This window comes from Lucilia cuprina, chromosome 3, assembly GCF_022045245.1.
Source record: "Lucilia cuprina isolate Lc7/37 chromosome 3, ASM2204524v1, whole genome shotgun sequence".
Lineage (NCBI taxonomy): Eukaryota > Metazoa > Arthropoda > Insecta > Diptera > Calliphoridae > Lucilia > Lucilia cuprina.
This window is the reverse complement of record NC_060951.1, coordinates 57,827,340-57,844,505: the sequence shown is the minus strand read 5'-3', so window position 1 is coordinate 57,844,505 and position 17,166 is coordinate 57,827,340. Positions and strand designations below refer to the sequence as shown.

Here is a 17,166-nt window from a genome sequence, read left to right as displayed (position 1 = left end):
GTTATGGTTGAAGTTTTTTTCTATTATTTTTTTGCTAAATATCATGTTAAAATGTAATTACTTTAAATATATTAGTTTAAAAGACATATAAAAATACAAGCAAGAGAGTTGAGTGATATAAAATAGAAAACTCATCAAAAGTTTTTAATATATTGTATCTGGAGCTGGATTGTAATAAAATTTACATGATTGTAGGGGAATTGATTTTAAATTAGTGACTGACAGAAAAAACTTGGCAACAAATTTCTTTTCAATGACTACTACATATGTACCTCCTCTTGATGTGGATAAAATTATGACATACACAGATAACAATGACTTATTTAAGTACTTATTTGTAAGCGCACATTGTAAGTCGTTAAAATAACGACTTAAAATGCTAATAAATAAATATCGAACTCTCGATAATAAACAGCAAGGGTATCAAAGAGTTCTGCTTGACCAACACTTTATTTTCATGAATGTATTGTAAAGACATTTACATATTGTTAGATGTTTTTTTTTAATTTATTTCTCTTCTAAGATATATAAAGAAATTCCTTTTCCTTTACATTCAAACAATCTACAAAAAGTCTTCAAATCTAATTTTGTGCAAAAAACACTTTATTTATGAATGACATTTGAAATAATGACCTAAATTCCTAAACTGTCGGTTGGTCTTGTATATACAAAACCACAACAAACAATTAAGAATGAAAAACACAAAATACACACATGAACAAACAAAAAGACTTGGTTTTAAATATTTAAAGTGATTTAGTTTTAGAATAGAGAAGAAAATAAATAAATATTTTAGTGTTGATTAAAATGTTCATATTCAGTCAAATGTAACACAAGGATTTTTTAAAAGGATTGAAAATTGAGTGAAATTAACATACAAACACTTCTACTACTTATAGTTTTAGAACAAATGTTATGCAATGATTTAGTTTTTTTTTTATTTTTTATAAAGAAATTTAGCTTGCATGTGTTGTTCGAGTGAAGTTTTGTACATTTATATTAAGTTTAAGTTGTTGCTGAAGAGACATGTAGAGAAAAAGCAAAATGAACAATTTTAAATAAATTTTTACAAAATTTGAAATGTTAATAATATAAGAGCATACACGTAGAGAAAAACGGGTTTAGTATGACATAAGTTTCTCTTTGGTAAAAAGTTATTATATTTTGGTTATAGCAAACATATTTCTAGTAGACGTAACCATATTAAGTACATTATTATTTGATTGACTGTGCATTATTCCAGCTTGCTTTTAATTAGAGTCATTATAATATTAAAGTATTGTAAAAATCAAAAATTTAAGTCAAATGTATGTATGTGATAAACTTCAATTCAAATAATTACCTATAATATTTTTCTCAATGTAAGATGTCAGAATGAATGTAATATAAACTAAGTAAAACAAAACTGATGATATTTTAAACCCATTAAGGGTTACAATGTTTTGCAAAGTAAAAAAGTACATTATTTAAGTGGAATATATCAGGCAGAACGAAACATAATGAAAAACTTTTTTTTGCAATGCTTCAAAGATGCAGGTAAGGGTGGCTCCTTGAACAAGTTTTTTTTTTAATTTATTTACAAGATGAGAAATTATTTTATGTCATTTAGTTGAAACAAACTCACAAACATATTTAAAAGATAACATTTTTGATAAATTTTAAAATATACTGAAAAAAAGTTTCTTCACAAAATGTTAGTAATTTTTCTCTTTAATATAAATGTAATGATATTTCGAAGAAAAATATGTATTTAATATCTTACAATCCCATAGTGAAAAGTTTACCACTGTTGCATGCTACTTGATACAAAAATATATATTCATATAAAATGAACTGTCAACAGTTTAACACACATTGTTGTCAAACGTTGTAAATGCTCCTTAAAATATTGCATACACTACAACACTTTAGTAAGTAGTAGATTAATAAGTGTTTCGAGTTACAACAACAGCAATCAAAAATAATAATAAAAAATATAACTTTCCGAGTCCAAATATTAACGTTCGTTTGCCTTACGTGTAAGTAAATCTCCGGTATTGTGAGCTGTAAGTTTATTAATTTCAGAGATCATTTTGCACTGGAATAACAGATTTACTGAAAACTAGTACTTCAAAAGCATTCGTTTTCCTTTCGAAAATTATATAATGTCATCTCCGTTTGTAAAGCAACGCGACATTCTTGGACCAAAAAACCTTCCGAAGCACTCTGCCACATGAACAGAATGACCGGTCTCACATCATCGTCATCGCACATAGAGAAGGAATCTGCTTTAATTTTCTAAACGCGACTTCTGTCACAATTCATTGGGGTTGGGTTAGGTATCCAATACAGCTGCTTTTGAAGCATTTTGGTTTATTTAAGTTGGTCCAGTTGTGTTACTATAGTTGTCACAGGAGTATGTACTGATGGCAAACCAACCTGTTTCATATATGAAGCATAGGACATTCTTCAGACCTACCAGAAGAATGTCTGTCTCTGCCTATAGTAAAATGCGACTTTCTTGGACCAAAAAACCTTCCGACGCACTACCCGTCATGATCAGAATGATCTGTCTGACATTGCAGTTGGGTTAGGTATCGAGGACAGCTGCTTCAAAAGCATCTCACTTGTGTCCATTTAAGTTGGCTTCGTTGTGTTATCCTAGTGATCACAAGAGTTCTTGCTTTCAGAACTAAACCAACCAGTTTTATTTATAAAGCATAGAGTAATCTTCAAGTCTCCTCTATGCCTGTCAACGCAGGGTATTAGCAAAGTAGATCTTCTTCCTCATTAAAATAACTTCTGCAGTAGTCAATATATACAAGACCGTATCTCCTGGCGTGAGTGACTATGACGTAGTGTCCTATAGTTACTGATACAAGCGTTCTTATCTACTTTCTTCGAAATTCTATGAACAGTCTTGATCTAGAGCATCATATAGAGGCCAAAAAGTCCTCGAAATCCGACAAGTGATTTTACTGAACCACATGATTGGCTTTCCCATAGAATTCAATAAGAACAATTTAGAGCCATCAGTGTAAACTCTCGTTAATTCTTTAGTGGAATAGGGTTGAAAATAGATGGATAAGTTGACTATACTCATCCGTCTTTGAATTTCCCTTACGCGACTTCAGTCATAATCCTATTGGGGTTAAGTAGCGTTAGTTTCTTTTATAAAAGACACATATAGAATGACAAGCAAATGCTATATTTCCTGAATAACCTATAGTTATATTTCAGGATTACAGTTTAAGCGCTTTTACATCTGACCAATGATATGGTCATAATGGAGTACTCGAGATCACTCTGATGCCCAATTTCTTAAAAAACAAACTTCCATAACATTTAAGCAAAATTGTTTTTTCCACATACTGGAGTATACATACGGAAACACTCTGATGCTTATATATCATAAGAAATAAATTGAAATTCCCATACAATTCAATAAGAACAATTTAGAGCCATCAGTGTAAACTCTCGTTAATTCTGGAGTGGAATAGGGTTGAAAATAGATGGATAAGTTGACTATACTCATCCGTCTTTGAATTTCCCTTACGCGACTACAGTCATAATCCTATTGGGGTTAAGTAGCGTTAGTTTCTTTTATAAAAGACACATATAGAATGACAAGCAAATGCGGCTCTCGATATATTTCCTGAATAACCTATAGTTATATTTCAGGATTACAGTTTAAGCGCTTTTACATCTGACCAATGATATGGTCATAATGGAGTACTCGAGATCACTCTGATGCCCAATTTCTTAAAAAACAAACTTCCATAACATTTAAGCAAAATTGTTTTTTCCACATACTGGAGTATACATACGGAAACACTCTAATGCTTATATATCATAAGAAATAAATTGACATTTCTTTGCTATCCTTGAGCAAGTATTTTCAAATCGGATATGTCGACTATATTTTTTTTATTTTATTTTATGATGTGTGTAAAACAGCTGCCACACATGCATACAAAAATAAGTTGCTACAAAAGTAACAAATGTTGTACGTGTATATGCAGCAAGTTCATATCAAAACATGTAACGTATCTTTTCACATTATAAATACGGCACAATGGGATTTATTTTATAACATTAACAAATGATTAATAAAATTAAATATCTGTCACATACTTGTGTGCGCAAACATAAAAAACAAACAAATAAAAAAATTATGATTAATTACCAAAGCCACACGGAATACATAGATAAATAAAAACATAAAGTTAGAAAAAATTTAAGAGAAATCAGATTTAAAATCTCGTAAAATAACAGGTTTAGGAAAAATCATAATATTACAATAATAATAAAAAACATAAGTAATTCAGAAAGCAGAGAAAAAATATTAAATTACAATGGAAATTTCTTTTATCCAATTAATTTGAAATGAATTCACTGCTATTTTAAGTTATAAACTTTTACATAAAAATATGAAAAGTCAAATTAAAATCCTTTTTCATAATAAATTTACTTATTAAGAGAGCATTTCCGGGAAGCCTGTTACTTTTAAAAATATTTTAATACCTTTTACAAGGGCTGCACGTATAAGCATTATAAAAGTAACAACTATATTACTCATACTCCCGCGCATTTTTACAGGACTTGACCATAGTGGACAATCAAAATATATTTTCAGTCACCACCTCAAAATAAAAGTATATTAAACTAAAAGATTTAAAAAATATATTGAGCAAGAACTGCAAATAATATACTCAATGTCAGTTATGATAACATTTAAAGTAATTTTTAAAGGAAATTAAAGATTGTTTTCCGATTAAATCTTAATTCGAAAGAGGTACCGAAAATATACTTTTTGAAAAAAAAAACATCTTCGAGTGTTATACTAAAATTGCAATTGTATTACATCTTTGTTACTACAAGCACTCGTTGTTAGAATGAAAGTCTCTTTAAAAGTATTTTATTGTTTTATTTATGGCTGAGTGAATGCCTATTTTGTTCGTCTAAAAGTCGAAGTGTTCTACTAAAAAGGACATAAAGTAATTTTATTTTTTATAAATTCAGTTTAACAATTACTGCCAACAGTGTTGACAAAACTAAAGAAATAACTGGATTGATTATGGCCTACAAAACATAAAAACAAGTTATTTTGTTGCAGTTTTACCAACAACGGACATACATAAAGCAAGAATGTTGTTATTGTAATTGTAGTTTTTTCGTTAACTATAAAATAACGAGGACATATTTTATATTTTTATACCCAGAGAGTGAAAGAGGGAGTGTATATCACAGTATAAAAGTAAAGCGATAAAGATATGTTAACAGTTTACACACATACATAATGGTTATTTATATAATAAAATAGAACTTTATACTATACACCGAGAAAAATGATAGCAATTATTCTTATAATATACATTACATGCACATTTTTTTCAAGTGTAAAATATATATATAAAAACAAAAAAACTTTTAACCCATTTCCACCCACAACATATGCTACAATTCTCTTTCACATAAAAGTAAAAGGGAATGTTAACATTAATGCGTAAACGTGAAAGAATTTTTATTATTTTATTTTATTTTGCACATCAAAAAGTAACAATACCAAAAGAAACAACAGCAGCAAAAACAATATAACTGCTAAATAGTAACAATAACCTAAGGAATACTATATATAAATATATTTATAACTGCACTGATTTGTGTGACTTTTGTCCAAGCTCGTAATTGTCTGCATTACTATGTGTAAGGGCAAGAATAAGGTCACCAACTATTTGGGATTTTCACTTGTTTTGGTTTAAACTTAAAAATAATTACAATAAATTTTATTTTATTATTTTCATTTTTCCTTTAGGCATACCACAAACATGTGTATATGTTATATGCCACATGCTGCACAAAAAATATATCTTACGAATATTTCCTTTATTTGTAAAACGCGTGATTAAACTTAAATATATTTAAAAAACAAGTTTGAATGAATAGTCGGGCGTAGCTGACCATATGATACCCTACACCAGTCCGTATGTATGTTAAAAATGGGGATTGCTTAAAAAAATAAAACATTTGGTTAGTTTTTTAACTTTATTTCGGAATATTTTTACTTTTTTTGGCCAAAAACTAGATTTTTTACAAGAGGGCTTGAAGAGGAGTAGGGCAAAATATGGCCCTATCCTTAAAAATGTTGGTTACGTCTTCTTTAATATTATTTATGTAGAATTTAAAAGTGTTTGTAAGTGAGTTTTGATTCTAAGTCATTTTCTGAAGGGGAGTTTGTATGGGGATAGGGTCTATGGTCTAGTCTTTAGTCTAGTCTACAGTCTAGTCTGCTCTATGAGTTAGTCTAAAGTCTAGTCTATTGTATAGTTAAGTCTATAGTCTATAGCATCTTGGCTCTATTCCATATTCTTTAATCTATAGCCTATAATCTAGTTGGTTGCGTTAGTCGCATAAATCATATCTCGAACATAGCAGTTTTATACTTTACTGTTACCCTCAATGTAGACACCTTTTTGTTTCCGTTTTATTTTTTGCAAAAAATAAGAAACGGCAGAAAGAATATTGATTTATGAGTAGGTTGTCTATCGTAATGGCACAAAGTTAACATAAAACTCGTTTTTTGTTGCCATTTAAGTTATTTCTTCCCTTTTTTTTCTATGTTATATCCTGCAGGGATATAAGTAGCGAAAAAACAAATAAACACTATCGACTAGTGAATATGTGTCTGGTTGTCTGTGTGAACATCAGTAAATAACAGTTTATTGTTAATGGAATATTCGCTATGAGTCTATTCGTTTGCTATAAATCTGAAAATAAATCTGTTTTCAATTCACAATAAAAGTGTTATGAAAAATATATTTGAGAATTATTTAAATAAGATAATGTCGAACAACATAACGGTGAATTTATTTTAGTATTTTTATAATTTTTTATTTGAATTCTGAGAAGTGAATTTTTCATAAAAAAGTTATTGTATTGGTAAATTTATTGTTTGATTCTGCAGTCCACCTGTACGGATAAGTGATATTGATATTACAGTTTTCCGCAGTGATATGAGTCATACGCCTATGTGTGTTTATTTTTATTTAAAGTTTTTGAGCTTTAAATTTTAATATTTTTATGTTTTATTTTCTTTAGATTTTCTGTGACCAAAGTAACTTTTATTAAAAAGTTCTTTTAAGAATGTTTGTTAAAAATTTAAATTGTAATTTCTATATTGCACTTGAAAAATGTTTGCCCCAAAAAGTATAACTGAAGAGTTTAAAAAGTACAAATTATTTATATAATGTTCAAAAATTATTCTCTGTGCTACTACTGGTTTTCCTATTGTACTTTCCTTTGGTTTCCTTTCATTTATCATCAACGTTTTTTAAATGAGTTTTAAGAGTTTTGACCCAATTTGCAATTGTAACTTTGTCCTGTGAAATGATTGTTGTTTTGCACCTTCTTAAACAACTTAATTGTAATTTTCTGTTTTGTTTTTTTTTTTAAGGAAAAAGTTTTTGCGGCATTTGTGTTAAAGGAATTAACATACAGAAAGTTTTTCATTATTTTGTTTAAACTTTTAGTCGTATTCTTTAAATGTAATATAAGGGATGATAATGATAAATTTGATATAGGTTTTTTGTTTTTGCTAAATATTTTAAAATACTTTAGAAAAGTTAAATAGCTAAATCCAGTTCAATGATTTTGAGACTGATAGTAAGATGTGATTTGAAATAAAATTCTAATCCAATTTCTTTTATTTGTGAGCACTTTTAGAGCCACTGGAAAAGATACTTATTTAAGTAATTATTTATTTATGATAATATAGCAGAAGATACTTTAAACGACTTTTGTGAAATCCTTGATTAATACTTTGAAATGTTTAACAAATTTTTTCAATTAAGGTCTTGTTATAGTTTACGCTTGTATAGTATAAAACATCTTATACGTTTATTCTACTAAAGAATACCAAAAATGCTACAAATACTATAGAAGTTATAAACTAATTAGTATGTTTTTACTTTGCAATAGGATTGAATTGTTTTCTCTAGAAATCCTTTCTTTGAAATATAACAAAACATTTCCGTTGAAGTCACCCCAACCCCCCATTCGACGAACATGTCAAAAGATGTTTAACCACAAAATATCGAAAAAAATCTAAAGCTTTAGTAGAACATCAGTTTATATTTCCTGTTTTCTTCTAGCTGCGCTCGTTTAACTTTTTCATTTATATGTCAACAATGAATTTCAATAAAGTCTGTCAACGTGTCATGGGACGCATGACTGATATTTATTTTTCTTTAATAAAAATTGATTTATGGTTTTCTGTTGCTGAAAACAACAATTTAAACGGTGGCTTTAAAACAAGAAATAGCAAATATTCAATATAGGTTCAATAAACAATATGTTTAATTTTGAAAGCAAACTGACATTTTTCCAGAAAATAATTGCATTTTGATAAAAGTTAAAAAAAACTCTCTGTCCTGTCATTTGAAATGTTTTCTTTTAAGGAAACAACAACAGCTGTTGGCTTAACTTTTGCAAAAATAACTTTTTTGTATTTTTATATTTATAGACTTTTAATATCACATTTTCTTACTATATTCTTTGTGTTAAGAATATCCCACTTATAGACGTATTGTGTTTGCTGAGGCCTTCTTAATATGATTTTAAATAATAATAATAACAATAAATGATTTATGCGTATCCTTGGTGTTCCTGGCGGTTTAATTTCATTCCATTTGTGCCGTTCGTCTACATGTTTTCGTTTCTACTAAATGATTTATGTCTTGTTAAGCTTATTGAAGGCCAGCTTTTATTTTTATATTTTTTGGAGAGATTTTTTTTATAATTTTTTTAAAAGAACGAGAAAAATGTTGTATTTAAGTGATAGTAGTAATCGTTATTTTCCAACAGTCGCAGCAATATTATAAAAATATTATGACATTTACAAAAGTTAAGTAATGTTTAAGGCGTATTTTAAACATCACTTGTAATTGATTCATAAGTTCTTTTATCGATTTAGCTATTAGTCAATTAAACTTTACAAGTAATTGTTATTGAGAATACTTCAATTACATATACAAATAATAGTAATTGGTTACTGTTCAATTAAACTTTACAGATAATTGTACTTTTTATGAATTACTTTACATCAACAATACTAAATTGAAGATTTTAAGTATCAGGGACTTATATTTGAAAAATTCTGTGCATCTTTTTTTAAGCATTTACAATGAAGGATAGCTCGATTGGATCCAATTTTTGGTTCCGAAACAGTGATCTAAGAACTCCTTTAGTAACTAAAACTAAACGGTTCAAACTTAATTAATTTTTGAATTCTACAGAAAATTATTTATCGACTTTTTGCCAATTCATACCATTTTAAATTTTCAAATTTCCATTCATTTTAAGTTGTGAGCATTTCGAAGTGAACTGTTTGTTTGAATAGATGTTTGTCTTTTATTTGTGAGTTGATGTACGGCTTTCATTAATGAATTGAAATCTGAGTTGCCAAAATCTTGACATACAGGTGAATATGTATGTTTGCCAAGGCCATACATAAACATTTATTAAAGTGTCCTAAGGAGCTCACCTTGGTGTCATTGAAATTTCTGGGAAAAGAGGTACTACAAGTACCTATAGTCTGCCGGGACCAGAAACTAGAGTTGATCAAACGTATCCTCGGCCTGGTCTTTTCTTAGAAATATTTGACATGAGATAGAACCAGAGAACCACATAATCTGGTATCGCGGGAACAGGTTGCCTACAGGGCACAGTTTGGGACTTTGTCTTATATACGAGGTGGCTGTAATTAAAACCCAAATTGTGGGGAAGAGATCGCGGATACGCCTGCAGCTCGGTGCTATTGACGACACATAAGAACATCCCCTGCGGCATGTTTCCTTGAAAAGTTACCCCATTTTGTCGTATGGCAGTGCATGGACTATAAACTGTGAAGCTCAAATGTATCCTCGGCTTACCTTGAAATGCTTTGACATGGGGTTGAACTAGGTACGAGGGGAAGCCAATTGCCAGCATGACTTTGTCCTGGATGGTCAGTTGGTTGAGGTTTCTTCGGGATCTAGTGTATGTGGTTTAAACACAAATTCGCGGGAAGACATGCTTGGTTAAAAGATTGATATACGATGAAATATAAATTTTTCAGGATAAGTTTCCTAGAAACTAGTATGGGTACAAACTACAGGACAAGGATGTGGATTATTAAAATGTTGGATTGGAGCAGATAGTGTAAAATTGGGTATGTGCTGGTGTGCAGTGTACCATCGGATAATTATACCTGATGAATGAGAGGAAATCTGATTGTATCTGTGGATATGTCGGAATGACGGATGGAGGGCCGGTTGAAGTGGCGGAGGAGTTGGTTGGGACGTTGTTTATCCCTTGATCATTAATTAAACCTGTCATACCCCAACGGGGATAATATGCCGAGAGTGCTTGTACATGGACCGGCACTACCATGTATTGCCACCTGCGTGTAACACACACATAGGGATAGTTGTGAGGACAGTTGAAAAAGACCACCGTGAAATAATAACAACACAGTAGATGTTCCCGTCAAGCACTTCGACATTCGAACCCGCAGCGGTCTATTGACCTAAAAAATTACTTAAATATCTTTAAAAAAAACTCACCTGTTATAACTCGAGTACAATTGATATTTTTCGGATAATCATTGGGATAATCAGGACTATAAAGTTCATTCTTTTCGGGATCACCCTCAATGAACATACGACATTTGTCATTTTGTTCATCTTCCGGTGCTGCTTGCCTAGTATGACGATATAATAATGCTGGTCTCTTCAATTGATTGCTGTGATGATGTTCATGTAAAGGAGAATATGTTGCTGGTGTTCTTAGTGCAGTTGTCATTAAAGTTGATGTGGGTATTTGCAAATGATGAGAGAAGTCATCAGAATAGTGGTTGATTTCCTTTGGGCTTATATTACTAACACTATCAGTACTTGTAGCTAAGTTTTTGTTGTTGTTGTATTTACTGTTGTGGTTTTTAAAGTTGTAAGTGCTACTTTGTCTATAATCAATAGTGCCACTAGATGGCAAGGAATTAATTGTTGTTGCTATTTGTGCTGCATCTAATGATTTGGTTGCTCTTATTCTTATGCCATTTGCTATACTTATACTAAGATGATTTTGTTGTTGTTTTTGCTGTTGATGTCTTATTATATTTATGCTCCTGCTGTTGTTTACTGTTCCATATCTGTTGTTGTGATTAAGGTTAAACGTATTTGTTGTCTTTTGTTTATATTTGCTGCTGATATTTTTGGTGATATTTGTGAAATCATTATTACTTTCACTATTGTTCAAGTTGCTATTACGACTGTAGCCATTGTTATGCTGCTGTTGCTGATGTCTTAAATTTCGGTTCAAATCAATACTGGCATTCCAATACTTTGTATTTTTCAAATTATTTTTTCTTTTGTTATCTGTGTTGTGGTTTTTTCTATAATTATTTACTTGCTTTCTTGTATTTGTCATTGTTAATGTTTCAACAAAAGGTTCTGTTGGTGGTACAAAAACCTTACTATAATCAGCAACATAATTAGTTGACGTCGTCTCAATATTCCTGGCTGCCTCTAACTCTTTATTTTCTTCTTTTTCTTCTATACTGTTGTCGAATATGTAAAAAATGTCTGCTTGTCTTTTTATTCCGTTGTCTATTCTTTGTGCTGTTGTTGCATCAACTGGATTTTGTATTTGTTCAGGTGCAAGAGTTGTTTTCATTGCTGCTGCAGTTGCTGATTGTGTTGCAACTACAGTGCTTGTTTTTGTTATTGTTGTTGATTGTGTTTGTATTGTGGCAATTGTGGTTATCGCTTCATGTTCAAATATTGGATAACTATTCACATTATTTTGTTTATAATGATTATCTGTAGTGCTTGTTATTGTTGCTGTTAGTGGTGATGATGTTGTTGATAGCAACAGTGATGGTGGTGATGTTGTTGTTGTTAAAGTTTTTGCTACTGTTCTACTTGTTCTATTTGGTATTTTTCTATTCAACTGTAAAAATTCAGTCATTTCACTTTGATAAGCGTAGTTGTTATTGTATAATTTTGTATATTTTTTAGTTGTAGTTGTTGTTGATGACATCTCAGGTGACACTGAAAGCAAAAATAAGGGAAAAAATACATAAAAATTGTTTCAAAAATGGTTTTTTTATTTTTAATTTTTCAACTATGTACATTGTTGAGATATTAAGAATGCAATTGTTGTATGAGCAGAGGAATTATTTAAGTCCTGACAATTAAATTTGTGGCCTAAAAAATAATACAATTAAAACTTAATAAAACTTGTAAAAACTTAAAGATTTAATATTTGACAAACTTAAACAACATAACAATTTAAGCTTAAAATAATAAATCTCAATACAAACTCTAACTATAGTCGTATGTGGTCAACAATTTCAAATTAAAATACCCATATCGATTTTAATAAGAAATAGGTACTTAAGTTTATAAAACTCACTCCACAGACTGTGGTCAAAACTAACCATAAAGGAAAAGAAAATGAGTACATTAAATCTTTGCTAACCGTCAACTTTTATTTAAATTTAAACTGAACCACAGAAATCAATCAAAAATAAAACTAAAGAGATTACACGCCACTCAGAAGAAACCAAAACCAATTAAACAGACAAAAGGTTTTCGTAAATTTTATCTCTTCTCATTTAACACTAAGAAACTACGAATAGAAGAGGAAATTTTAAATAAATTTCACTCAAACCCAATTTAATATAAAAAAAGAAAAATCGCAATTTACATTTAACAAAAAGGATTCTCTTTTTAAGGATAAATGTTTTAGCTTGTAAGAATATAAAAAAGTACATATGTAAGAAATGTCTGAAAGTATTAGAAAATTATTATTGCACAGAACAGAGCAACAACTACAACTATAGCAGCAATAGCAGCTATAGCAATATTCAACAAGCATCCCAAGGGTGACCATTTAGAAAGATTAAAACAACAAATAAATTTGAAGATTTCATAGGGAGCAATAATAAAAAGAATATACAACAAAATGCTAAAATAACAATATGAAAATGAGTAGAGAAATATAAAAGAAGAAAATCTACACAATTTACACAAACACAATTGAAATAATTCCCCACAGACACGGGACTAAGACCAAAAACAAAACAACAACAAAAGTATAGGAAAATCTCTATCTGAGTAAAATGTTCCTAATACCCTCTTAACAAAGGAATCTAGTGATATCCTAACACATTCACACTTGTATTCACATACATATATACATATGTAGAGATATATACAAAGAGATATTTTTTATGAGATGCATACTTTCACATACAATACTTATTATACAAATCCTTCTTATTATTATTTTATGCACACTCTCTAGCAATGTTGGAGTGAATGAAGTTTGTATATTAGGGAGTTTCTTTTAGGGGAACATGATAATACAAATTTGCAGTTGTATTCTAAATTTAGACAGAGAACTATTGTATGTCTACCTAGGTCCATAGGTCTTTTATAACCCAGCAAAAACTTTCATTACCATGTAAGGTATTAAAATTTACTTACACAACAGCATTCTTAAGTCATTATTTTAATACGGTGAGGTCATTGCAGGCAAACAGTTACCACAAACGCTTACAAGTAATGAGAACATATACAGCTTCTATAGCTTTATAGGCAAGATGGCTAATGACTACTTTTATGTAATCCAGTCGATATGTAGTAGTAATTGAAAAGTATGCTGTTATGTAAGTAGTTACAATTGCAAATAATTACCTATTTTTAGCTGGGAAGTTATCGATTAAGAAATTACTTAATGACAAAGATTAGTCTACATATAAACAGTCTGACAAATTTTTAATCCAGATACTTTTCTAAAGGATTGTGCTGAGCTGAATCGGAATCTGAATTTCACCTTAGAAAACTATAACATGTGCTCACGGCTTAGACTTTTTATACACACAGATGGGTTGTATATTGTTTTTGTCATTCCGTTTGTAACATGTTTAAAATCCATAGAATCATTAGATTCTAAGAAGATCTAGCAATATCTGTCCGTCGGTCTAAAATTTTACACAGATTTTTTAGTTAATGTTTAGTTAGTTGGTGTTGGAAATGGACAATATCGGTCCACGATTTTGAAAATGAACTTAAAAGCTCTTTAGAAAATGACTTAAAAGCTCATAAATGTCTAAAAAAAAGTAGAAATTTTAATATCTTCGTCAAATTTTACAAGGATCGGTTCGTACTTTACCCCCAACATAAGATTCACTTCAGAAAATGTATGAAGTATATTTATTGCAGTAATATTCAGTAAAAACATGTTTTAAAGGATCCTAAATGTTGTTATAAAATTTTGGAAGGATCGGAAAATAATTGACCCAATGTAGATAAAGAGGACACCCTAATCATTGGACAAAAAACATGTGTCCATTTATGTTAGGAGTGAAAATGAAAATGCAATAATACTGAATGAATGTTTTCTAATTTGCCTTTAATCTTGTGTTATTTCAAATATTATTTTTATTCTTTTGTTCCAGCTGGAGATTTTCTTTTACTGATTGCCTGTTACATTGTTGGCATCCCATGGTCTTTTCTTGTTAGGTATTTCAAGTGTTGGATTTAAGTTTTTTTTTTTTTTGTTTTTCTAATTTTCATTTCTATTGAAATAATTTTTACTAAATAATAGTCGTAATAAAATACAAACTTCAAACTTACTGGCCTGTAAAGTAGAATATAAGTGATATAACAAAATTTACAAAATTATTTGATAAATGTTAAATACAAATAGAAAATGGTAGGAGTTGAGGTATTTTAAAGATTGAAAAAAATATTTGTTTTGTTGAAAGAACTCTAAGTAGTAAAACAGATCATAATGAATGCAAAATTTGTAAAAATTATTAAATATTTCTCATTTTGCTTCATTCATTATCTTGCCATTAATTTCAATCAATATTTTGTTGGAAAAAAATCTAACTTTATCCTATGTTTTATTAGTAACAATCAATTATGCTTATCTGTGTATTTGCATAAATATTTTTTTTTTTTTGGAAAAATTAAATAAATTTTTTTGCCAATTTGTTTTTGTAAGTATAAACATATTTATGCAAATACATCGAAACAAAATGAACAAATTTTTCTTCATGTGGTTTTTATGTTAAGAGTAAAACAAATTTATGACTTGATTTTTTCTTTATCGTTGTTGTTGTTGTTGCTGCTGCTGCTGCTGCTTTCGAACAAATGGTTTTAACACTAAAGTTGTATTTCCAGCCAATGTGTTAAGTCTCTAAAGTGTTTTAAGCTCAATTTGGTAAATAACGTTAAGTTGTTGGCGTTTATTTGGTACGATGGCGATGATGATGATGATGATGACGAAATTGTAGATTATTAAGTTCATAATAGCAATAATGATAATGACGTCAAACTCTCACTGCCATTTAAAAATTTTTGAAAAAAAACATACATACATATAAAGACCATAACGTAAAACACACATCAACCATTCGTTTCAGCTCAAAAGTGAAAATATTATTCAAAAGGATTCAAGCACGTCCTTAAAGTGTAAAACAACAAAGGTGGTCTAGCTGTGATATGCTTTCAATTCATATGTTTATATATGAAATTTTAGAAGTTTACTTAACGTTACGTATCACTTAATGCACTACAGTATTTTACACATGTTTAAAAATCACTTATGAGATTTATTTGAACTAAAATCTTACGTACTGATTGATGAACATGATCAACAGAATTACTTAAGGTAAGTTTATCGAAGAAAAAATACTTGAAAATATTAATTAATTTTTTCTAGTGACAGAGTTTTGCTATAAATGATGGACGAAAATGATTTTGGAAGGCAAATACTTAACGGAAAAAAGTTGATTACATAACAATATTTAAATTCTAAAAAAAAACAAGTATGAATGTATGTCGGACATGGTCGAACATATGATACCCTACACCAGTCAGTATGTTGAAAATGTGGATTTTTTTCAAATGAAGCATTTAATTAGTTTTTTAACTTTTCTTCCGAAATATTTTCAGTTATTGTTAACAAAAAGGAGATTTTATACAAGAGGGCTTAGAGAAGAGTAGGGTAAAGGAAGAGCTGGTAAAGGATTTTACGTCTACAACAAAGCTTCTTATGTAGAATTTAATCGTGTTATTAGTGTTTATAAGTGAATTTGGACCTTTATTTTCTGAAAGACAGTTTGTATGGGGGCTAGAGTCCAATAAGGCCCTAATCGGGAGGTACGGTTGTATGGGGACTATTCGAAATAATGCACTTATATCAAGCATTTTTAAAAACGTTCGTCCTTGTACAAAATTTCATCGAATTATCTAGAAAATTGCGTACAGACTAAGAAATTCTGAGCCGATTTATAAACCTTAAGGTGTAGGATAAACATCAGTATAAACGCATAAACCCACTATAGTGCTATGCAAAGTAGTATAAGTTTCTGACCTAAAATCTAATAATTTAAAAAAATATTTTGTATTTTAGCTATAGTTATTTTATAAATTATTTTGTATTTCGTTTTTAAAAATAAGGGTGTAGCAAAATACCTAAATCTTATTTTTATATATTCATCACTCTAAATCACATTTAATCACTTCTAGTCTTATTCAATTTCTTTTTTATTTAATAACTACCAGGATGGGCTTCTAATCTAGTCTTATCACTTTATTTAAGTGAGTTCATCTAAAAGAATTTCACTATTATCACTCACACATTTAATTGTGTATTAAACTAAGATTTGTTTGTATTATTTTCATTATTATTACTATTTTTATTATAATTATAATTTGCAGTTGCTGTTTTTATTTAACAACAAACAACGTGTAAAGAATCAACAACATATCAACATCAGCAACACACACTAGGATATGCAGCAACAGTATTAAACGGAACACAATTCAAAGGATTTTTGTAGTTAAAACAAAAAAAAACATTCAGTAGTACTAATAGTCACTTTAATATTATCAAGTAAAACTTGACTTCAATCTAAACACTTAATCCAGAATCTATAGGGAATAAATTGTGAGATACACCTAATACTGCAGGGTTTTTTTTGTGTGTAAAAAAATGTTGGTTATTTTTACGATATGACAATGTGCAGTTTAATGGTATTAATATACTTTTTTATCTTAAGCTCCACACACTCATGTACATAAATACATGGATAGATACATATGTAGGTATGTATATAAAAGTATGTATTAGTAT

General features: G+C 29.4%; 1 protein-coding gene across 2 annotated transcripts in view; it reads right to left on the bottom strand.

Annotated features, from left to right (window-relative positions):
* LOC111675712 overlaps nucleotides 1-17,166 on the bottom strand; it is a 76,647-nt gene that overhangs the window by 51,377 nt on the left and 8,104 nt on the right. For both annotated transcript variants that reach the window (XM_023436523.2, XM_046947516.1), the window contains exon 3: nucleotides 10,581-12,065. In XM_023436523.2, the coding sequence (XP_023292291.2) occupies nucleotides 10,581-12,065 (1,485 nt within the window). The remainder of the gene's footprint in view (nucleotides 1-10,580; nucleotides 12,066-17,166) is intronic.